The sequence below is a fragment of the Leptonychotes weddellii genome, chromosome 7 (genome assembly GCF_054177405.1).
Source record: "Leptonychotes weddellii isolate Sample4059 chromosome 7, ASM5417740v2, whole genome shotgun sequence".
Taxonomy (NCBI): Eukaryota; Metazoa; Chordata; class Mammalia; order Carnivora; family Phocidae; genus Leptonychotes; species Leptonychotes weddellii.
This window is the reverse complement of record NC_138375.1, coordinates 79,813,641-79,838,151: the sequence shown is the minus strand read 5'-3', so window position 1 is coordinate 79,838,151 and position 24,511 is coordinate 79,813,641. Positions and strand designations below refer to the sequence as shown.

The window sequence follows — 24,511 nt, the reverse complement described above, 5'->3', positions numbered from 1 at the left end:
ATCATGATACAATGAAATATCAATGTTGGATAAGACATCTAGGAATGAATTTCCAGAGGCTCAAATTTTCAGAGCCTTTTAAACAACAAAAAGTATTAGTGTATGCTGTGAAATAAATGTCTGTAGAATGAATGAAATATTGCATTCCTGTAGTAAAAGGCCAAATAAGAATTACTTAGAATACCTAAGAAAACAAAGATAAGCAACTGTGGTAGGTCTCTATTTGCCTCTCCAGATCCACTCTCCGCCCTCTTTACTGCTCTGGGCCCAGGAGGCTGAATCTCCAGACTGCATCCACCGGGCTCCCGCTGCCCTCTGGGTTCAGCTGGGCCAATGGAGGCACCAGCAGAAGTACAGAGAGTAGGAGAGAAGTCAGGGTGTTTTGCTACCGTAGCATCCTCCCTGCGGAGCCACAGGTTGGCAGAGGCTGCGTTCCGCTAGCAAAGGTCACGCCTCTTTTGGGGTCATGTCTTCTATAGACTTAGATCTTGCTGTGCTCTGGTATCTTTTCTGTCCTTTTGCTCCTTCAGGCCTAGTTATGGTAACAGCTTCCAGGTTGCAAGCCTTAATACACTTCACCATTCCTTTGGGTTTCACTGAACCCTACCTATCTTCAAACAGTCCTTTTACTAAACTCCCTTCAATGACTGTGTTTCCCCCCAGAGCCATAATAGTGACTCTCTAGATCTAGAATAGTGGTACTCTACAGGGGCGGACTCCCTCCCTAGGGAGCACTTTGGAAATCTGTGGAACAATTATGGGGTGTCACAATAACTGGGGGGTATGGGTATTTTCTGGGTAGGTAGGCAGGTATGCTGTAAACTCTGTCATATGTGGGACAGTTCAACACAACAAAGAATCATCTCATCCCATTCAACTTTCAAAAGCCCCCACTGGACATTTATTGTGTGAAAAAACCCATTTACAATGATGTGAGTCAGAACTAACTTTGTTCTACAAACACAAGGTATTTTTATACATTAAAACATGGATTTTGTTATATACTGAAATTTCCAGAAATACAATTACTGTGTGCATTGAGGGAACATTCTACTTTCTTATGTAAGGAACTTCATCAAAAATTTTTCACCATCTTGGAAAATCATGTCACCAGTGGCAATTCTGCTTTTTAATTTGGGTTGTAAATATAGCATACTGTTTTCTCTTAACTCATTCCATTAGAAAGTGTTCCTCTACCCCTTCACTGAAAATCCTCTTGTCATAGTCATTATTAACCTTCAGGTTGCTAAATCCAATGGAAACTCCTCAGTCTTCAACTTGGACATGGCTGTCACTCCTTCTTGATAAACTTTCTTCCCTTTCAAAACTCTGGACTTTCCCCCCTACCTTGATGGTTGCTCCTTCTCAGCTTTTGTTCCCAGTTCTTTCTTTTCTCCCTGATCTCTGAATTTAAGAGTAGCATGGTTCTTTATCTGCGGCTCAGATCTCTCTCCTTATTCAGCCTTGCATATCCAGCAACAACCTCAATATTTCTACGTGAATGTCTAATAGACATCTCAAAATCAACTCCAATCTACCTCCACTCATACTTTTCTTCATCTCCAGCTGATGACAATGCTTTCAATGGCACAGAATAAAATCCTTGGGAGTCCCCCTTGAATCTTCACTTTCTCCCACACCTGACATTGAGTCCCCAGAAATCCTATTGGTTTAACTTCCAAATATAACCACTCTCCAAACACCTCTCATTTTAATGGCTACCATTCTGGTTCCAGCACCATCACCTCCTGCCTTGATCACCGTTGTCACCTCCTAAGAGTTGCCTGCTTCTATCCTTGCCCTCCTTCTTTTTATTTTCAATCTAGCAATCGAATTGATCCTTTAAAAGCACAAATCAGATGATGACACCCTGTGAGAAGCTCCCACCCTACTCAGAAAAAAGCCCAACTTCTTCCAGTGTTCCATAAGGCCCCATAAATTCCAGCTTTCACCAGGCTTCATGATCTGATTTCCTATTGTCCTCTTCCCTCACTCCCTCATGTCCATGGCTAACTCTAGCACTTCCTTCAATTTTCTGCTCAAAATCTGGCCTTCTCAAGGAAGGCCACCCTGACTACCTTATTTAATTGTACAGCTTGCCTTACCCCCCATCTCTCTCCTGATCCCTTTCTCCTGCTTTTCTTTCCTTTGTAACATCACTTATGATGTTGGCCAAATAATGTTCCCTTTCATCAAGCTGCTAGAGCTCTTTTGTTGTAAGGGAATGCAGTGCCTAGTCTACATTTTATTATATGAATTGAATATTTTTCATCAAAGGAGAATTTTTAGGAAGACACTGTACTAATACGAAAATACAAGCTTACAATTTACTGTATATTATTTACTGGGCAGGCACCATACTACATAATTCACACACATTATATGATCCAACCCTTTCAACATCCCTTCACTATGTATATAATCCTTTCCTTTTTAAATCGGTAAGATTAAGTGGCCCAAGGTCATCTAACTAGTAAGTGGCTGAGCCTGTTGCTTTTTCCATTAAATGGTTGTGTAACACAGTGTAAGTTTTTGGATAGAAATAAAATACTGCAGTCAGAAATCATACTGTGAAGTGAGTATGGGCTTCATGTTAGCAGCTTATTATTTGTGAACCATGAAAATAATGAACTAAAAGGGTTCTCATGACATGTGGCTGAGTGTCCATGTTAGAGTGAGCTCTGTGCTCATAACTGCCAGGGTGTGACTGAGGTCTCAGGAATAAAATAAACCTTCAAGACTCCTCTCTTCCGTATTTACTCAGGTTTGGTATTTTAAAGCTATCTTTTAGCTACAAATATTTTAATCTGTATTCACTCTTACTACTTATAAATGTTTAACTATGATTGGGTACTTAAGGATCTGCTATAAAACTACTTCTCCCCTTGAATATTCTACAGAGTGTTGATTGTGTCTCAGTAGAGAGCAAAGCCCATTTCCTCTGACTACATGGACATCCAAAATAAGAAAAATTATCAATAGTTTTTTCATAAAATCTGAACCACCCTAATAACTGGTTCAGTGAAAATCTCTCTGCTCCTCTCTTCCTCTGACCGTCATCCCAAAGAATTATTCAGTTTCCAGCATTCTGGACTGTAAACAATTTGATAAGTATCAAATTCTCTTGTGATTGGTTAAACAGCAGTCAGATATAACTCTGATACTGAAGCATATTTCAAAAAATCACAATTTATAAAATATGCTAACATCTTTTTGCATTCTATCTTTTGCTTTGTTTCTTTATATGTATTAGGAACTGGCTAAATAGTTTTAAAGTCGAATTATAAGCTTAAAAATGACCACACTGAAGAGATAGCTCAGAGACTCAGAAAGAGCAACAGCCTTTATATCAGAAATCTCAGTTGCAGTCCAGTTGTGTAATAAATTGCCATTTAACCAGGCAAGTCATTTAATCTCCCTTGACCTGATCTGAGACATGAATGCAAACATAAAGAGACTAGTAACTAGCTCTAAACATTTTAGGGAATGCAGAGGCTACAAAAATGTATAAATGTTTACAGGAATTTGGCATTACTTATTTTCTTCTTGATCTTTCAAAATTAGGGAACTTAAAAGCATCTCTTTAAAAAATTTTTGTCTAAAAATTGGAAGCCAGAAAGTAGTTAAAAGCTCCCAACTTGCATATATCTCAGGGCTGGGCTCCAAATTTTAGAACACTCAAGACAGGTAGTAAGAGGGAATTTCAGGTGATTAAATAAAATGTTGTAGGCAGGACTACTATGTATTTGCAGGGCCCAGGCCAAAATGAAAATATGGGGCCCCCTCTTGAAAAATTATGAAGAATTTCAAGATGGCAATGGCAAAGCCTACAAGAGCAGGGCCCTGTGTAATTAACTGCACAGGTCAGTCCTGCTTTAAGATACACAGGCATGAGAGCTAAAAAGCTTTTTAGTGTCTATCCCTGAACAAAATGGTCATGGTTACTGAAGTGAGTCATCATGGTCAGAAAGGTATCTGAACTCTTACCCCAAACCCACTATTTTCCCCAAACTTACCACAAGGAAAAGTCCAATAAAAAGTTAAATAAAATATTTTTAATAAAATATTTTTAGTTAATAGGCCCTCTTTTATTTAATGTGAATGACTGAACTGAATCCTCTTTTTGGGCCACTAATGATACTCCCTTTCGATCAACCATTACCAGGCTGCTGAGAACTGACAGAGGGGGAAAAAGAAATCACACAACTCCACTTGCTGATATCCACATTCCCTCCAGGTTGCCTGACAACTCTGGCCTGTACTCCCTCTTTCCCATCTCATTCCCGATTTCTTCCAATGTCTACAACTTCATCATTCTTGGTCCGCTCTCCAGCACCTACTCCCTCACTATTTATAGAAGCTAGGTTCAATATAAAACACAGAAATCACTGGGTGGTCACATACTCAACTTCACTCTACCCATCTACCACCTTAACTAGGTCACGGGTCTACCTATAGCTCTGTCCTGTTCCAGGCCCCAACCTCCTTCCCTTCCTTGAGTAGCCCACCACTGTAGCCCCACTGCACCAATGCCTTTGATCTTTTCTTTCGTGCAAGCATCTGTCCTCTGCAGATAAATAATCTCCAGAGCTTTTCCTTTTAACTCTTTCCTTGATCCCAGTTACAGCAGTATTTCTCTCTTCACAGTCTGTTATTTGAAGAAAACACATGCTATTTCCACTTCCTCCCTTCCCGTTCACTTTCAACCAATCTTGCAACCACGTCTCCTTCCTTCAGCCCATTTCCTAATTCCCGGTTCCTCAAATGGAACTGTTTTTTTCTTGCTGTAATGCCCAGCATGAACCGTGGCAAACCCCACATGAGGAAATGCTGGTCAACAAGATTCCAAATCATCCATGAATTATTTCATGTAATTGAGGAATATGGGCATAAATTATATTGTAACAGGTGATTGCAATATTAAATTTTCTATTTTAAAAGGGAAACTCTTCAAACTGGGTCTCTGAAATAGAAAAACAGTCTTGTAATGTTTTTAAAGAGGTGGAGACACTCTCTACATACAAAGGGCAGAGTGTCCTTGCCCTGCTTTAAATGTTTTAGCAGCTGTGGAAACTTTCAACAAAATTTACTTCCAGCAACTGAAAGTGATGTGCGAAAACTGGGCTTTTCATCGTGGAGACTGAAGCACTTACTAAAGAGATGAAGCCTCAGAGGCACAGCTAGAAGCTGTGTAGTCCTTCTCACAGCCCGGCCTATAAACTCTCATGTGGTTTTCATCCCCCGCCACACACCACTGCACCTCTTAAGAAATCATGTATCCTGATTTTGAACTCTTTACAGGACAGGATGAAATACTGTGAGGGACTCCAGGTATGCATCACACCTCCTTCTCCTAAAGCATGGGAAAAATGACCCAGTGTGCAAATATGGGCATTCTCCCAGAGCCTCGACGGGGGGTAGGGTGGGTGGGTGGGGGAGGTTAAAGCTTCAGACATTTAGGATCGCGGCCATGGAGAGTGATCTGCAGTATTACATATACTGCCCTTTCTTAACTGTGCAGGGGATTCCTCCCGTCTGAGACACCTACAATCTTATCTTCACAAACCTTTATGCCCAGCAGCTCTAAACCAGTGTATCATATAGCAAGTGAAACTCAGCCCGTAAGAATTAAAAATTGGCCCAAAGGAGGGATTTCTTTCCTTATTCTGGGCAAGATAAAATCTCAATGGGCATTTTATCATTTAAGAATTCTGGGTATAACAAGTATGCATCGCTGCATCTGATAGGAAATATTTTATTTTTGATAAAGTGCCACTGTGGATGTGTTGTAGGTAGTACTTAGTTTTATGAAACCTTTAAGAATTTAAGCCACTTAGCTTTTTTCATGATACCGTGTATTAATAATTCTGATTCAACAAAAGCTCTACTTGCTGACATTATTTCACTTAACAAAAGAAGCAGACATATTTATAAGGATAGAAAGTTTAATATTCATACATTTTATAAATGAATTTAAAGTGTTCAGTTTAATTCAACACAGGTTGGTTGTGCACTTACTACGTGTAAGGCATTAATTTATCCTGTGAGTGCAGATGTGGACTCGGCCTAGAGCACTTGTCCCCAAATATCTGCACTTGTAATTGCTGAGGCATATTTTCACTGCAGAGTCTCTCCCAATCCTCAGGTTGAGGGTGTTTTGCTAACTTACGAAAAATGTTCTTTTCTGAGAAAGGAATTAATTACCTCCTGAAGAGCTGGTACACAATGAGGGTTTCAGACTCTAACATTAGTTATTCAGAAAGCACGTGAACCTCTGAGTTGCATCACTTGATGTCACAAAATTAATATCACTTGACTGATGACAGAGTATAATAAAAGGTATGTACTTTTCCCCTCTCTATGTGGGCAAACAAAATAATACATGCAGAGTTATTTCTCTTAAATATCTGGCAAGGCATATGATTGATTGTTAGACATCTTTTGACTTGGTTAAGACAAAATTTAGCCAAATGTTAAAGCATGGAAAATGTTGGTGTAGGCAAAGCGAATATTCTGATAAAGCTTTAAAATCACCCCAGCACACAAACATGTTGAAGTCTTACCATTAGGTTTTCATGCAGTCTGTTTCCCTGCAGCGAGCATTAGCTTTAACCCTTCAGTGCTGTTGCTGAATGTCATGTTTAGGGAAAGGGGCTGAAGCTTTATTCAGAAACAAGCTTCTCTTTGGGTGAGGATCGGCAGTTTACGTGAGAGAACTGCGGATCTATTCGTGTATCCCGTCTCAGGACAGATACGTGTATGTTTTAGAGTAAATCCTCAAGCTTGTTCAGAAGGAGATTCCAGCATTTTACCAGTGCATTGTGATTCGTGTGAACTGTGTGTTTAAAAGATTGGGTAAATTCAGGGTGTGTCGCATAGATCTTTCTCTTCCGCCTGTATACCTTCTGCCTCTGAATGAACTTTTTGATGGCAACTCTTAGATTACATAAGTTCAGCATCCCTTCGGGTTGGCTTTATAAACGCACTGTCTGTGGGATGAGATGGCTATTTTATCGGTTTGACTTTCCAGTGCTTCTTAGAGAAAGTCATCACTGAAAGGGTTAAGGTATGTTACTGCAGCAGTTACCAGCAGACCAGCCATCTACCTTTGGTACTTACAGGAATTTTATGACTCTTGATCATATTATCAAATTCTTCATTAATTTTTTTGTATTTTTCTTCAGTGCGTGGGGTGAGTGCATAAGAGGAGTCGGGATCGGGGCTTTCACAGCCTTTGTTTTCTTTCTTGTTCAAGGCCTGCCAGGTTCAGAGAAATATCAAGAGTAAAAAAAATGAAGGGTGTTCCGAGTACTTACACACAATCTTTGCCTGCTGATCATTAGATCAATATCTTCGTTAATTTTCCTGTACTTGTCCTCAGACTCAGGGCTGTGACCTACTGAATCGTCTGCATCGGGATCTGGGCTGTCACAGCCATTAAGGCCCTTCTTTCTCAACGTCTGAAATACATAATTTGGAAAGTTCAAACCTAGACAGAGGCTGTAAGAGACATTCAGGGGTGTTAGAGAAGTTCGAGCTGTCTAGTACGTCAGGTTGTTATTACATATGCTTTTTTACATTAGGGTAAAGAAACCATAGAGAGAACCCGTGAGTGATTTCAATAGCGTACCCATTACTAGTTACAAAAAAAAATAAAAGGGCAATATTCCCTTTACAACTAAATTCAGTCAGTGAACAAAGACTGGTACAAGGGCTGAAATTTCACTGTACGGGATTCATACGTGCTTCAAATATCTAGTGACAGATACTTACAGAAGAATACAAGTAAGGTGGCAAAATGCAACACCATCTTCCCACAGAAAAATTAGAAGCCAGGGCATTACACAATGATTTCAGAATTTGCGATCGTGACAAAAGCAGAAATGTTGGAAATGGATCTCTAGTTTGAGTTTAACCTAATGGTTGGTGCTCTTGGTGTCCTGCCACCCCTTTGGATGTGCGCATGACAGCAAAAGGCCATAAGAGAACCCAGCTAATATTCTCACGAAGCACCCGGTAAAAATGTCCAAACACTGTGATCATAAGGGAGAATCACCTTTGTCTAGTCTGGTTAGGCATCTATATTTGTGAAAATCTGTATTGAGATTGATAGATACTGAGAAGCTATTTGCCTAAACATAGGCTGAAAGAAAAGTCAAAACGGCTGAGCTTAACTTTCTGTAAGCTGAGCAAGGAAGCCAGAGGACACTGAAAATAGGTAACCAAGTCGATAACTACCAAACTAGGAAAAGTTCCTCCTGGTTCCAGCTCAGTAGGACCACCCTGAGACTGTCTGCTGACACATGAAAGTGAAAAGTCAGTGCCTTCTCCTGAACCTCCTGTCTCCCTAATGTAGGTCTGGTCCAGTCACAGCTGTCACAGAAGGATAAATACGGACATAACACTATAACAGGAAAAGTATGAGTCAGGAGTCCTGAGTTTTACTTTCCCTCTTTTTTTTTCCCCCTTTTAACTGATGGTTGTCAAGTTAATTGTACCCCATCTGATTTACAGAGATAATGTTATGTTTTTAGAGATCATAAAACTTCTGATTAATCACACAGCTTGCCATGTCAATTATTAATAGACTAGCAACATTCCTGATTTTTCTTGATACTACCAACACCGTTTATAAAGAGCTGGGTACCTAAGTGTCTCTCATTAATGGAAAGTTCAGCAGAGCTCATCTTTATTAAAGACAGAATTCACATACAAATAAAGCAGAAGCTGTGACTTCAAGCTAAGGAATTCAAAGCTGAGATAACACTCCATCTTTAATTCATGCAATTGGGGAAAATAAATAAAACAACATGAGTTAAAAAGGGGGTGTCAGTCTTAACAATTTAAACTCTTTGGCTCTTATCAATGTGTAACAAATATAACATTTAAAATTAGTTTCTGAGGCATGGGAGATTTTTCACTTAAAGTCAAATTAAGAGAGTTACCATTTCTAATACATCTACGATACACTGCAGCTCTGTAAATATTTATTAATGTTATAGTGGTATAATATAACAAATAAACATATGGTTACAGCTTATTATGTGGTATAATGTTTGAATATTAAAATGAATATTTTGACACAAGATGATAATATATACATTTACAATCTTGGGGAATTTATAATCGGTGGGGCCACCTGTCCCCCTACCATGGATCTATGCCATCATTTTTACCCAGAATAAGTAACCCTGGTGGGGGGGGAGTTCTTAAAATAATACTACAAATAATGTTACAATACGTTACAATAATAGTTTTATTCACTAACTTAATTTTCTGTCTTAGGTTGTTTTGTTAGCATTATCTCAACTACAAGAGTATTCTTCCGGGTGATAACTATTTGCTGTATTATGATCTGTTTCTGCTTTGATCTCCACATATCCTTGAGCTTTTGAGAATAATTTCTGAGTGTCTTGCATCATAATCCACATATATTTCATGAAAATTCACTTATGTAGAGAAAGATGTCAGATCAAGAAAATATTATCTGATGATTTTCAAAATTCACTTGCCTATATTTCTATGAGGCATGATAGGAATATTATTACATAAACCCTTAATTTAAAGTCTTATCTTATATAACATTAATTTATAGTCTTATCTAGGAAGTAGATTTTTCAGTGTATACCCAAATCTTTTAGCCAATAAATCATATTGTAAAAATTATAGTTGTTTTGATGTGCAGATTTTTGACAACAGAACGCAAGGGCTAGGGGAGGCCTATCAACTGTCATTGCAATCCATCTGGCACATACATGTGTGCTAAATATTCTTATGAAGCTTTCAAGGGTAGATACTGTGTTTGGTTTATAAAAATTCAAACATCAATTACAGTTTGTTGAAAGATCTCCACAAATGTTAACTCATTATCTCTCACAAGTCTTCCACGAAGATTTTAGGAAACCTTATGCCAGGTCTCAAACCAGCTACGCAAGCATGAAGGTCCACACCTCTGGCCTCCTGCTGGGGGGAAGCATGGGGCCACCTTCCCCTGCCCAGGCTTTCCCACACTTGTAAGGTGAGGGATGTGGAATAGATCGCTCTCACTCACATGCAACTGCAACAGTAGAGTGAACGCTGAAATAAATTAAGATAGAAAAATTTAAAAATTGGGCTGTGGGAAAGCTTTAAGTATGAAAATATGGTTAAAATATTGGTATTTCTAAAGGTCAGATTTTAGAGTGGGAATGTTTATTAGTCAATAAAGCAATTATCAGTTTTTGGATTAAAAAATCATTAGACCAAGAGCTCATTTTTGTACCTAAAGAATTATATAAACTGTTAAGCAAACAAAGCAAGTGGCATGAAGTCACAAAGGAAACAGCAGTGAAGGGGGCGGGAAACAGTGGCTCATTTTCTCCTTATAAATTCTTCTTGTTTCTGACTACATTATCTTTCAGTGAATATCACCAGTATTTAAGTAATGAAATATCTCTAACACTGAAAGATATAGTACAGTCTTATTTCAAGTTGAACTGTATTGTTTAAAAAGGGGGGCATTTGAGATATACAAATACAAAACCCAAGGACAAATTAATAGTGAGTTCCAAATTCCCATAATCACATAACTAGAACATTGAAAAAATTGTTCAAAAATATTATCCTCAGCTGAGAGCTTGTAGAACACGTTTCTGCCAAGAACAGATGATTGTGGTAGAATTATAATGCTCTGAAGATGGATGTGATGGCATAAACTTAAATACTATCATGTGAATGTGGAACTCTTATCTTTATTATATTAAAAATCTACAGCTGTTTAAGGATGACAAAAGAATTACTGTTAGATCGGCCAAGACTGTCTTTATTGTAGCAATAAATAGTCGGTATAAACTAAAGGGACTGTTAAAACTGGATAAATAGGGGCGCCTGGGTGGCTCAGTCATTAAGCGTCTGTCTTCAGCTCAGGTCATGATCTCAGGGTCCTGGGATCGAGCCCCGCATCGGGCTCCTTGCTCAGCGGGAAGCCTGCTTCTCCCTCTCCCACTCCCCCTGCTTATGTTCCCTCTCTCGCTGTGTCTCTGTCAAATAAATAAATAAAAAATCTTTCAAAAAACCCAACTGGATAAATAAGCATTATTCCTTCAGGCCTTTTTCTAGAAAAAAAAATCAAAATCTCTGCCTCTGGCCTTTGAAAGCTTCTCTGATCTTTTACAAATGTTATTGGTCAGGTAATGCAGGTGCTTAAATCATTATTTTTTTTACAGAGGCTAGAAGTCCGGGCTGCATATATTGTGTCTCTCAGCTGACTATGTTGTGAAAAGACTGATTCTATCTGTCAAGACGAGGCAAGAGATCTACTGAAACCAGCTTCTCCTGCTACGTATCTAAAGAAACTCTTCCCTCAGAGAACTCTGTAAATCTTGAGTGCGTCTGTATACTGAATTCAACTTTCCATGTGACAGTGACACTTTTGGGGTAGATCAATTGACGGCAGAGGCTTCTGGGATGTTTTCACAAGGCAGCGATTGTCATGCAGTGAGCTGAGAACAGCCGTTTCTTAGAGAAGTAATTAGATTGACAGAAGGTGACATACTCCAAACAATAAATGGGAAAGGGAGTCCAGACAGGTAATCCAAAAACCACGTGGGATCTCCCCTCCCAGACATGTGGACATATGGACCCTGCATTATTACATTTGTTCATCAGGAAAACTTGAAATACATATAAACTGACGATGATAGGTGACAGGTGCTTCAAAAATTCTAATGAAATAGATGTAGGGAACAGATTCTATTTCGTTACTGAAAGGAATATAAATGAAAAAGAATGCCACATGGAGCTCTCATTTCTTGTCTTAGGTATTATGTTATCATCTACAAAATTCCTTCTGTATAAAATGGTTAAAACTTAATTACTTCTTTTTAGTAAAAAAGAAATAACTAAATCATTGGCCTTTTTCAATTAAATGAAGCTATATATTTTATGTTACTGCTATTTACATAAAATTAAGCTTTTTTTTTTAGAGAGCCACCATCACAGATTAAAGCTTCCAACCATTCAACTTCTTTCCATTTTGGCAATCTTAGTCCTCAAGAATATCTATTTTCGGGGTGCCTGGGTGATTCAGATGGTTAAGCATCTGCCTTCGGCTCAGGTCATGATCTTGGGGTTCCTGGGATTGAGCCCCGCACTGGGCCCTCCGCTCGGCGGGAAAGCTGCTTCTCCCTCTCCCTCTGTCTGCAGCTCCCCCTGCTTCTGCGCTTACTCGCTCTCTCTGTCAAATAAATAAATAAAATCTTAAAAAAAAAGAATATTCTCATCATCTTTCTTTTTCTGTACCTACCCACTGTACAGCAGCAATTTCAAATCTTTTTGCAAAAAACCCATACACACCCATTAATTTTTCTCAAAATCCAAATAATCAACCTTTTTTGTGCAGCTAGCATTACCCTTACTTCAGAGGGTTGATGTGTCAAGAACATATGCAAGAATTATCTCTATTAGTTGCATGAATGTCATGTTCGCACAAAAGCCAAGGGAAAAAAAAAGCATCAACTTAGAAAAGGTAGTTTCCTTTTCTTTAATACTAAACCATTTTTTGTGCTTATCTTTCATAGCTTTATGAAAATAAGTGTCTACTCTTAACAAGCTGAATAATCTTTAGAAAGCCGTAAATTCACATAGGAGAAGGAGATGCTGTTGAGATGGATACTGCCTGTAAGCGAAGTTTCTGAGAGTATTTCATAAACATCCTCCCAAAGCTGTGTGCAGCTACCAAGCTGCTGCTTTCGTCCCCTCAGCCCTGGGGGGTGGCTGCCCTATGGAATGACTTCTTTCACTTAAAATATCGTCAGCAGACACTTACTGAAAACCTATGATACACAGATACTGTCTGGTGCCCTTGTGTTTTAGAAAAGCAGGCAATACAAATTTAAATGAAAAACCTCTGAAATGGCCTACAATATTATATATGGTTTTTGTGTGTGTGTGTGATTTCTAGCACAGATTATAGGCTGGGGGAAGATCAGATGCCAAGAAATTTCTGTATAGGTTTTAATTACCAAAACTGTAAGCATTGTCTGCACTATCTTTCCTGTTCCATAGTTCTTCTTTGTTCTTAATATAGAAATGAAAAGACAATTAAAATACTGCAAATTTACTACAATCGGTAGGTAGACTTTAATTAGACAAGCAAATCATATCTAGTACAGACTATAAAAAATTAAATTTTACCCCGAATTATTCATTTGTGGTGAAAATTTTAATAAAAAATTAAAAATATAAACTTAACACTGTATTTCCTCCAGGTTATTAATGCTTATTCTAACCAGATATTAACTCCTACTGAGGAAAGGCTGGGAAGAGCTGGAGATTTTCATTGTTTCATTTTATTCCTTTCCTCCAAAGATAATCTTAATATTGGACTTGAAATTTTTTTCACTGAACCGTTTTTCATCTTTAAATAATGGAAATAAAAGCCACAGTTAAAGATTTGAAGACTTTTAATGTATAGAACATAAAGAAACACCCACCCATGCCTTTTAGTGGTCATGAATTATTTCATATAAACATTCAGATGGTGATGGTTCCTATAATTACTGGTACTCTAATCCTGAACTAGACCACCAAGGATCATCTGGCCTTTCCTCATGTCTTCCAGAGGGGAAGAATAACGGTGCATAAGCAACTGGCCTTTCATACCTTGCTCAAGCTGGGCTTCTAGAATGAGTCCACCAATATCTCTTCCCTGGACTTGGGACAGTCCTCCTTCAAGGCAGAGCCAATTAATACATCATCTTCTCTTTGTAGACTTCCCTGATCACCAGGGTGGAATTAATTTCTCCCTCATTCATGTACTCACTTATTGTATACATTTTTCTATTAGAGCCTTGATCACACATTATTACTTATGGGTCTCCCTTGCTAGCTCATGAGGCAAGGAACAAAGCACCTTCCTCTATTCACTTCTGGAGTTTCAATATAGAACTTGTAAAGTGCTCAATACATGCTTGCTGAATGAACAGAACACACATCTTCACTTTAATGTTAGTGTATGCAGAGGTTTCAAGACTGGACCAAAGCTGTCTGCCTAGTTGGAGGCAGAAATGGTAGTGGGATTCAGACCTCTTGATATATATTTACTAAGGACTACTATGCATCAGGTGTTGTCTGTCAGGGTCCTCTGGATGCAAAGATGCATTCCCAGAGATATGATTAAGAACTTCTGTTTATATGTTTTTCTTCCCATGAGTGAACTTTTGGGGGTTAGGGATTGTTTACTAGCCATTTTGTATCAACAGGACTTCACACAGGGCCTGGCACAGGGCAGAAGATTAATAAATGTCTGCAGCATTAATGAGAGGCTGAATGGATGGATGAACACAACAGGAAAGAATGCTCAGATGCTAGAGGGAGAAAGAGGAGTCTCAGTGTAGTATTTTTGCAACTGTAATTTCTGTTTTCTTGCTCTACTCTGGATCCATACCTTAGTTCCCATTCTAGGACTTCTCTTTTGATGAATTCCATGTTTTTTGGATGAAATATCTCCTTTCTTCGTTTACTTTCTCATATAGATGCAGCACATTCTCTAGTATCAGTTATTATTTTGTTCTTTTTAAGTAACTATTATAAATTGACTATTTTTTGAATGTGTCATTTTAAAGTTCAAAAACAATGCAGTATGAAACTGGTTAAAACTCAGGAGATTTATATCACTGAATACTTAAAAATTGGGGTAGGGGCTAGATATGGAATGTCAGAAATAACTAGGCACTCATGAAATCTTTAAGGTCAAAAAGCCATGATCATATAATCTCGGCCATGATACGAGTAGCAGGAAAAGGCACAGGATTCAGCATGGAAGAAGGAAAAAGGGAGTTGTATTTTAGGCAGAATGTGTAAAGGTAGAAAAGGAAAAACAGAAACCTTATAGTCAAGAGCATGGGGAAACTTTTGTGAATGTGAGTCAGATACTATAAATTTGAAATAACCATGTTTTAAAATTCTTGGTCAGAGTTCATCTTTTTTCCCCATTTTTGGATGCTGGTCTACTGCTCCACTATTCTCCTGGGCTTTGACATTGGTCTTATTCTGGGCCAACCTTAGCCTGGAGGATTCATGGAAAATCAGGGTGATTCTAAGGCCAATCAGATGATTCAGGCTGCCTCAGGATAGGTCAGTGGGTTGATGTTTTTGTTAAGAATTCTTCCACCACACCTCTTCTGGAACCTGGACAGGGCATGCATCATGAGGCTGGCCCAGAACAGGACTGAGATGGGGAAGTTTGGCACACTTAGCCATGAAATGCTCCCTGACATTCTGAATCCAGGAGAGATCTGAAGTAAAATACTAAGCAGGGAACATTTAATATATAATGACTGAAATGCATGCTAAAATATGCAGTTAATCCTAATAATATCTATAAAGCAAGCTAAAAAATAAAAGATGAGATAAAAAACAAAAAGCTGGAATATGAATGATCACGCTGGAAGTGGGTTTGAAGGATGAATGATGTTAGTGACTTCTTAAATAAGGAAGAAAAACATAGGACAGAACTAATAAACAAAGTTTGAGAAAGAGAGGAGAAGAGTAAATTAACAAAGATCAGGAAGCAGGATTTTTGAAAGTCTAAAATATAAATGTAACTTTACCTACTAACCTTTTTCAACTATGGCATTTTACTTGCAAATAGGTTATAGGGATGACAAAGGCAGATTATTGGGAGCACTGATTCTTTAAAAATAACACACTCAAGCATCTTTTTAAAACCATTAATGCCTTATTTTAACAAAAGAAGATGTATATATATATATGGATAGGTTAAATCATTATTTTTCTTTCCATGTAGGCTCTTATCTAGTTGTAAATGCCTTTTTATTGAAGTTGGGTCAGGGCATGATTAGTCATGAAGTGGGAGTACCCCACACTGCCTATATTTATCATCAGCTCAGGACTACCATCTCAGTCACCATGCTTCCTCATTTCTACAGGATTCCCATGATCTCTTCTTCTTATTTATTTTGTTGATTGTAACCTATCCCTTTATCCATTCCCCTTCCATCGTTCCTTTCCTAGCAAACATCACATTCTAGTTGTTCAAGCTGGAAACCCAGAAGTCACCCTTGACTCCACCATCTCTTGACTCCATTACTATTTTTTCTATTTGGTCTCCCACCCTTAATCTGTTTGTCCTCTGATCTCATCTTCCAGCCAGTCATCCTTCCCAATTTCAGCAGGGTCTCATTACAATGCAAATCTAATTTTATCACTGTTCTCCATACAAACGCTGGCGGCTCCCAAAGGCCAGAACCCTGGTTTTCACAGCAAGCCCTCCTCTTCTTCTCCAGCCTCATTCTCTCCCTTCTCCCCCAGCACTCTGGGTTTCATTAGCGGGGAAATTCCTACCATTTCCCAAGTCAGGTAGGTCCTGTAATAACGCTGTTTTGATATGTGTCATTCATTCCTGTCTAGAATATTGTGTTTGCTTCTGCTGTCTGTTACACAAACCTTAGTCATCCTAGGTTACGTATTACCCAATGCCATCACTTGCTCCATGAAGCTCTTTCCTAGCTCTTCTAGGCATTTAGGGACTCCCTTCTCTGTCCGTGACTTTTTGTGTGTGTTTAATAATAGGTGGTATATTATATTCTAATTTATCTTCTCACATGTCTGCTTCACCACTAGACAGTGAGTTCTGTAAGGACTGGGTGTCTCTGGTTCCTGCCATAGGGCCGGATTAATACATGTGGGCTCAGTAAAGGTTCTCAGTAACCCTTTACTGGATAAATGAATAAGCAAACAAACTTGACAGTCATACTTTCTAACACTGACAGACTAACTGAAATGAGTTGGGTGGTTTCCTAAGATGACAGCATTATTTGTATGTTTTAATAAGATTAAGTAAAAAAATGCAAGGAACACAAGTTCTGGTAAGTTAAAGCAAGCTCTAGAATCACTTCATGACTGTGGCAACAGAATATCGCTGTGGGAGTGGAAACAGTGGAGGTGACACAGACTATTTTATACTGGGTACAAATGGTTGGTTTTTTTCTGTTAGTTGGGATCTATAGTTTATCACTAGTTTATCTGAAAAGCAGAGTGTACACAGAGCCTCCAGTAAGGGAACACAAAATAAGATGTGAGGTTCACAACTGATTGACTCATGTCAGGACAATTTTGATCATACCAGAGAATGGTACTTGAGATAACCCAAATCCTCATTTCTGAGATAGCTAGGGACTCCCAGATGAAGGTTAAATTGCTTCCTTGCCTGACCTCTCTCCTACCCTGGGCTTCTGCCAGGCTGCAGAGAGGTAAGAGCTCCAGCAGCCTTGACCCTAGTCTCCTTCTCTCCTGGGCTAGTCTTTGGACTGATGGGAAAACCCTCTCTTTGTCATTCACTCCGGGTGATTTTGGTTATTCGATAGTGATTGGACAGCAACGATGGGAGAGGGCCTCTTATTCTTTGCCTTCCCAGCTGGTACACTCTGGGAGTATGCCCTGTGGAAACTAGCCTATGTGTTAATTCTGAGGGTTTTGCCTGAGCCTGAGCCGAAACCATCTGAGAGAGTGGGTTAGCACATGCTGCTCAACACCCATATTGTTCTGACATGTTAACCTGAGGTATCAGGGTCTCAGAGCATCACTGGGATTCTGTGAGAACAATATGAACAGCACAGCTACTGTGGCTGCATTAGAACCAACCTCTATAGGAGCAGAAACACTGTCTTTTTCACCTCTGTACCTACCGCAACTTGAATGTGCCCACCGCAAGGAGGAGACCCAATAAATATTGTTGTTGCTAATAAAAGAATAATGGAATCCAAGGTTGCAGTGACAGAGGTTCTTATTTGAGATGGAATCACAATGGAAGCTGAAAACACACAGGGGGCAGTTGCTAGATTTGTGCTCATAGTATATGCTGTTTTTGCCCCTACCACCCACTCTCTCTAACCCCACCTTCTCCCAGCTTCACACATAAATTTAAATTATAAAAGGAAAGAATCCTGTGGACTGGAGAGGTAAAAGAATTAATGTGTCTCTCTTTTGTGCTGCTCCAGAACTTTGTAATTAACATTTATTTCATAATGTTCTCCGTATTCTCGCTTTTGTCTCATTTTCTAGATTATAAGATCCCTGTAGACAAGAAATATCTCTTGAAAGCTTCCTATCCTTAGCAACTAGTGCAGTATCTGACAGTAGAATATTGCAACAAATTGGCTGGCTCTTCTGGACAGCCAAGGAGAGCCTGATGACATATAATAAGGAGGCTCAGAAATATTAAGCCAAAGTTAGTGGGGATCCAAGCTTTCCTTTTCCTTTAACACTGTACCTTTTCTCTCTTCTTTCAACATCAGTAATGTTTGCTAGGTCTGCCAAAGCCTAGCAGCCTGGGTCTCTAGCCTTATTACTTGTCTCTTCTGATGTAAAATCCCCGGGGATCTGGTTAATGCAGTATTAATATTTTTATTTCATTGGCTGAAACACTGGAAAACTTCCTGTTTAAAGAAGAGTGCCCAAGATATAATGGGTAAGATGGTCACTGATCAGGAGCTGGGCCAGTTAGACCAGTAGATGGAAGAACACTATGGGGCTCTATCAGACCTGGTCTACGAACAGGAAACCAGGCCAGCAACCCTGGCTGGAAGTCAAGATCTGGGAAAGAAAGACTTCTTCTAGGTTCGGAGGGTTGTCCTGGAGGTAGAGGTTGTTGTACGGGATGTTAGGTTTATAGGATGTAGTCAATTGATCAGGGAATATACGTCTATTCACATTCAGAACAGGCAATAAGAAAGTCCCTTAGATTAAATCTCCAAAATGCACAGCAGGACACTTACAATGCCCTTTTCTTTCTTTTCTGCAAATAAGTTTATATTGGTGATATGTTTTATCTCTTCTTCCACATTAAAAATTACCTGCAGCGAAGGACAGGGTCTAATCTATTTATTGTCTACAGCTTGTATGTCATTACCACAAATCTTATATGTGGATTGTTAATAAGTTGTGGATTTTATGCTCAGTTGTCTTGGGTAGGTGTCCAGTGGAAGAAAGTTTGTTACAACTGTGCCTTTTAATAATCAAAGAGCTTCAGGTAAATAAAAGGTGCTTAAAAATAAAAGTGCTTCAAGTTCCTTAGGCAGTTGCTCAGTTTCAGTTCTCCATTTGAGACTTTTGCTGTATTTACAAAGCACACGGACACCATTCCAGTCATTGTCTGCATTTAGATTAGCCCTCCCTGCAGTCTTAACACAGCTGTGCTCTCTGTGGGGCGATGGTGTGCCTGCCTCAGTCTCCACATGACCAAGGAGCATTAGAGCCCTCAGAATTTCATAAATTAATGGGAATTTTGGGTTCATTGATCAAAGTGCCTCTATTTGCTTTCCTAGCAATGTAGTTATTTCCAGCTGGTACCAGAAACATAACGAGAGCATCTATAGGACAGACATCAAAAGTACCAGTAGCATTTTGGCAGTAGGACCCTTTACTCATTTTGCCACAAGGACTTGCCCTCTGGATTCCTGACTTATTCGTTATTGCAGGTTGCTGTCTCCCGACTCACACTGGAGGTTCTGCTATTTTATTTTATTTAATTTTATTTTTTTAAAGATATTTATTTATTTATTTGACGGAGAGAGAGACAGCGAGAGAGGGAACACAAGCAGGGGGAGTGGGAGAGGGAGAAGCAGGCTTCCTGTGGAGCAGGGAGCCTGATGCGGGGCTCGATCCCAGGACCCTGGGATCATGACCTGAGCAGAAGGCAGACGCTTAACGACTGAGCCACCCAGGCGCCCCAGGTTCTGCTATTTTATAATACTGCTATAAAGGGTCTGTTCTCACTGAAGACAAAAACAGACATTTCTCCAAAGACACAGAGACAGCCAACAGACACTTGAAAAAATGCTTAACATCACTCATCATCAGGAAAATGCAAATCAAAACCACAATGGGATATCATCTCACACCTGTCAGAATGTCTAAAATAAAAAATGCAAGTAACAACAAGTGTTGAAAAGGGTGTGGGGAAAAAGGAACCCCTGTGCACTGTTGGTGGGAATGCAAACTGGTGCAGCCACTGTGGAAAACAGTATGGAGGTACCTCAAAAAGTTAAAAATAGAATTACCATATGATCCAGTAATTCCACTACTGGGTATCTATCCAAAGAAAACAAAAACACTAATTTGAAAAGATACATGCACCCCTACATTTACTGCAGCATTATTTACAATAGCTAAATTATGGAAGTAGCCCGTGTTCCCTGATAGATGAATGGATAAAAAAGATGCGGTATATATATGTATATGATAGAATATTACTCAGCCATAAAAAAGAATGAGATCTTGCCATTTGCAACAACATGGATGGATATAGTTTATAATGCTAAGTGAAATAAGTCAGTCAAAGAAAGACAAATACCATAAGATCTCCCTCATATGTGGAATTTGAGAAACAAAACAAATGAATAAAAAAAAAAGAGACAAACCAAAAAATACTTCTAACTATAGAGAACAAACTGATAGCTACCAGAGGGGAGGTGTGGGGGGATGGGTGAAACAGGTGATGGGGATTAAGAGCACACTTACCATGATGAGCACTGAATAATGTATAGAATTGTTGAGTCACTATATTGTACTAATATATTGAAGCTAATTGAAACTAATATAACACTGTATGTTAACAATGCCAACATTAAAAAGAATAAAGGGTCCTTTTTCATTAGCATAGACAATAATGAATTGAGTATAATCATTAAAAATAAATAGGACAAAAACTATCTACAAAGAAGATTCTGAAAATACCTAATATGCAGTCCATTATAGCAAATAGGGGTCTTTTTTCCTAGATGAAATACTTCCAAAGAAAATAAAATTCATAAAAAATGTTTTGGAAAGGTTAGTATTATCAATATCAAATGCTGATGAAAACCTACATAGGCTAAGCTACCTTATTATTTCTGTGTAGGTTTAAATTTTTCTAAATTTATGTTTCCAAATTCAGTTAACCAATAATTAAAATCAAACTCATTTCAATTTATTTTCCTTATGCTATGAATGTTATCCATATACGAATCCATGGTCTCAGAATCTTAGAGCAACTCATTCACAAAATCACATTTCCCATGACTTCATACATTATACAGATAAGTAACATTCTTAGGTTTTGCATTCAGTCACTTTGGATTTCATACGATGCTACAAAAGCTAGAGAGAGCACTAAGAAATGAAAAACAAAGTTATGGAGAGTATATGCTTAAGTAAAGTAAGGACAAGAAGGAGAATGAGAAAGGATAAAATGACGACAGATGATGGATAGATGACAGATGAATGGATATGGGGAGGGAGGAAGGGAATGAGAATGAGAGAGAGAAGCTGAGGGTCTGATGAAGGACAAGGAAAAAATAATCCAGTGAGCACATCAACTGATCCCCCAGTAGGTAAGCTGGCGTCTCTTCATACCTGGGCTCAGCACTTTATGATCTAACATAAAGCTTTACCACGGGCCATCAGCAATCTTGCTCATCCTGCTATTTGCTCCTGGCAGTGGCTGGGCACCTGTTGTCTAACTCAGTGAGGCCAAGTGGCATCTGCCAGCCCCACAGACTGCTCTGTCCTCCGGCTCTGGACAGCCTTCTCTGGGGAGTCTCTGTGGCATTGGCCTCCCGGTCCCCGTGGCATAGCTACCTGCTTTTGTCATCATGAGGGCCTCAATAATTTCAGGCATTATCAACTGAAAATGTACTACAACCTGATTTTTAAGTTTGGCATACCTTATGGATTCGCAGTGATTTTGTTAGTTCAGTGGTGAGCTTAAAGTTTTCATTTGCACAATAATTTCTTCCATATTATTCATTAGGTAATTATAAAAACAACGTTTCCTCTTCTATGGCATGAAAAGGAAATTAAACCAGTCTTCCCACACTATCAAAATATTAATTTTCCCCTTAACCGAATCTGTTCTTCAGCAGTAACACCTCCCATTAATGGAGCATTTCCTATGTGCCAGGGACTGAGCTTGCAGCTCTGCATGGATCTCCTTTTAAACCCTCGTAACTACTCTTCCCCATGACTGCCACAGGTGAAGAAAAGTAAGTGAAAGGAGGTTCAAGCACTTGCGAAAGTCCGCAAAGTTAGTGGTGGAACCGAGTTAACGAACTCATGTACAAGGCTCCCGGGTTTCCTTTGTCAGTTATTCTCCTATTCTGCCTCTGCAAGTCATCCGATTATAAAGATTGCCTAAGTTAGGCCAGTGTTTTCTTTGAATACTTTGTTCTCAGATGAAATTGGTGAAATGTTTGACAAATCTTATTTTTTTCATAAAGAGATATATTTGTAATAGAACTCACTTTTCGATGAATAATTTTATCTAAAATGTTTTTCCTGTTGTATTATTGCAATAGCCACTGAAGAGAGGGGAAGGCCCCTTCCATAATATTTAGGTTGTAGCTACCTAGTTAAAATGAAGTGTAGGATGTTGAAAACCTAAGGCAAGAAAGGTTGCTTAATTTTTTCCACTCCTACATTTTTAGGACCAGGAAGGAAGTCCTCTGCATTAACATTTAGGCTGTATCTATCTGAGTAAAATGAAGTGTAGGTTTGTCCCAATTATTAAAATAATACTAGCAAGAACTTCAAGTCTCTGTTAATAAGAGAAAAAGTTTGCTTTATATTTTTTTGGTGCCTCTATTCTTCAGATTCCCAAGCTAACTGCCCAGCTCTTCAATTTGCTTGGGTAGATAAGGGATTCCAAAGCTGGTAACATTTTTGCTGGGGTGATAGGGGTAGGTAGGGGAAAAGAGAAGAAATGTATACTTCTATGGAGGGACTACTGTTTCTCTCTGGCCAATACTATGGGATCATGAAGAAATCGTGTATGAGCTATAAAAATTCTCCTTTTAAAACATGGGTACAGAAGCTCTTCCCTTTCTTTGGTTTTCAAAATGATATGGATAATACTGTGTTACTTTATAGCCCAGAAGGGAGAAAAAGTGAAGGGAATGACTGTAAAAGTTCCCAGTTTTTTTGAACAGTTACAAGGAAGATATAGCAAGATGGGATCTTCTTAAGTGAAAATTTCCCCAAGTCCCAAGGAAAAGGGAGAAACTGCAGGAGAGCTTCAAGAACCGCAAGACTTGGGTTTTTGCATCTTGTCAGAAAATCCACACTGTTAGTAAAAGCTGAGGGAAGGCCTGGCACAAACCTGACTCAGCAGAGAAATGCCACCCACAGTCACCGATGCGGCTTCCGCAGTGGCTGAGCTGCCCTGTTTTCTCTGGAGGCTTCCCCAGCCTGGCCAATACACAACTCTCTTAGATGGGAAACTGAATTTTTTGAAAATTGAAATTAAACAAAGTTGTGTAACATTTAAATGAAGTTTACAATTTTGAGACTTGGCTTTTTACATGGGTTTAAAGTCAGTTTTCTGTTGAATAAATAATATTAACCACACATTAACCAACTAATAGTTTTAAAATGCCCCAAACTGCCATCACCATCATTCTGAATAGAATCCCACTTCTTTTTAAAGACCACAGTTAAAAGATGAGGGGAAACGGTACCATTAAAAGAGGAAGCAGACCATGGTTCAGAGTCTGTTTCCATGAGGTAACGCACACTACTGAGTAATGGCCTGAGGAATTCAATCTATACTGACATCAAGTATGAAGTTAAGGCAGGTGGCTCAGAGACGTTAGAAGCCCTCCCCTCCCAACCTCCGCCTCCACTTTCTTGCATTTCTTTATTGCTGAAGCCAAAGGGACAGACAGAAATCAATGAGTTTGTTGATCTGACACAGGAACTTGTGCACAGTGAGATGGAAGTTATATATCTGAGTTCATCTGCTGGAAATTGCCAGTCTCACATTAACTACATGAGTTATGTGTACATATCTGTGTGTATGTATGTGAGCGAGCAAGTGTGTGTGCATGTGTGTGTGCCCACACAGCATGAAGCTAAGAATTTTGAAAGGATCTTCAGAATTATTTCTGGATAGATATATTTCTGCCCAGCTATTTTTATCTTTTTTTCCTCCAGAAGGAAATAGTTCAATTTCGTAATTTAGACCCCAGAAAAGTTAGGTTGTTTTATTGTGGTATGTCTGCAAACTGAATGACGGCTTCTAATAGAAAACAAATTCCTTCCCCTAATCATAACAAATAATTTCTAATAATTTATTGTATTTTTCTCTAGTAGAAGTAAAATCTCTCATATTTGTAGGAACTCAGTTGTGGAAAGCTCTAAGTTTCCCTTCTTCTAATGTTGAGCAGCAAGTACTTTGATCTCCATAGCCAGACATCAGGTGCAGAGTTCAGAACTATAAATTTGCTGCACCTCCTATCAGTAAAAGTAGGGCTCTCACGGTCATCCCTCCTTAAACCACAGTTCATCTTTGCTAAATCTTGAGTGCAAAATAGGTGTGGCTCAGAACAGAGTCAAACAAACATCAGTGGTTCAGAAATGATATCCTTTCCCCAGTAGCAATATACATTGTGGGTATGTGACTGGAATATTTAAAACACCTGTTCATTTGGAACCAAGCCAAATGTATAATGTGTTAGCATGTGCTTGGCTCATTTCC

At 38.9% G+C, this 24,511-nt stretch overlaps 1 protein-coding gene across 16 annotated transcripts in view; it reads right to left on the bottom strand.

Moving 5' to 3' along the window:
• The window catches only part of MEF2C (myocyte enhancer factor 2C), a 172,534-nt gene that overhangs the window by 34,779 nt on the left and 113,244 nt on the right, over positions 1-24,511 (bottom strand). For 12 of the 16 annotated variants that reach the window (XM_081826592.1, XM_081826596.1, XM_006744818.3 and 9 more), the window contains one exon: positions 7,317-7,460. In XM_081826592.1, coding sequence (XP_081682718.1) covers positions 7,317-7,460 — 144 coding nt within the window. Of the gene's footprint in view, positions 1-7,119; positions 7,258-7,316; positions 7,461-24,511 lie in introns of all 16 variants that reach the window. The other 4 variants (XM_081826597.1, XM_081826598.1, XM_081826599.1 and 1 more) reach the window with 2 other exon arrangements.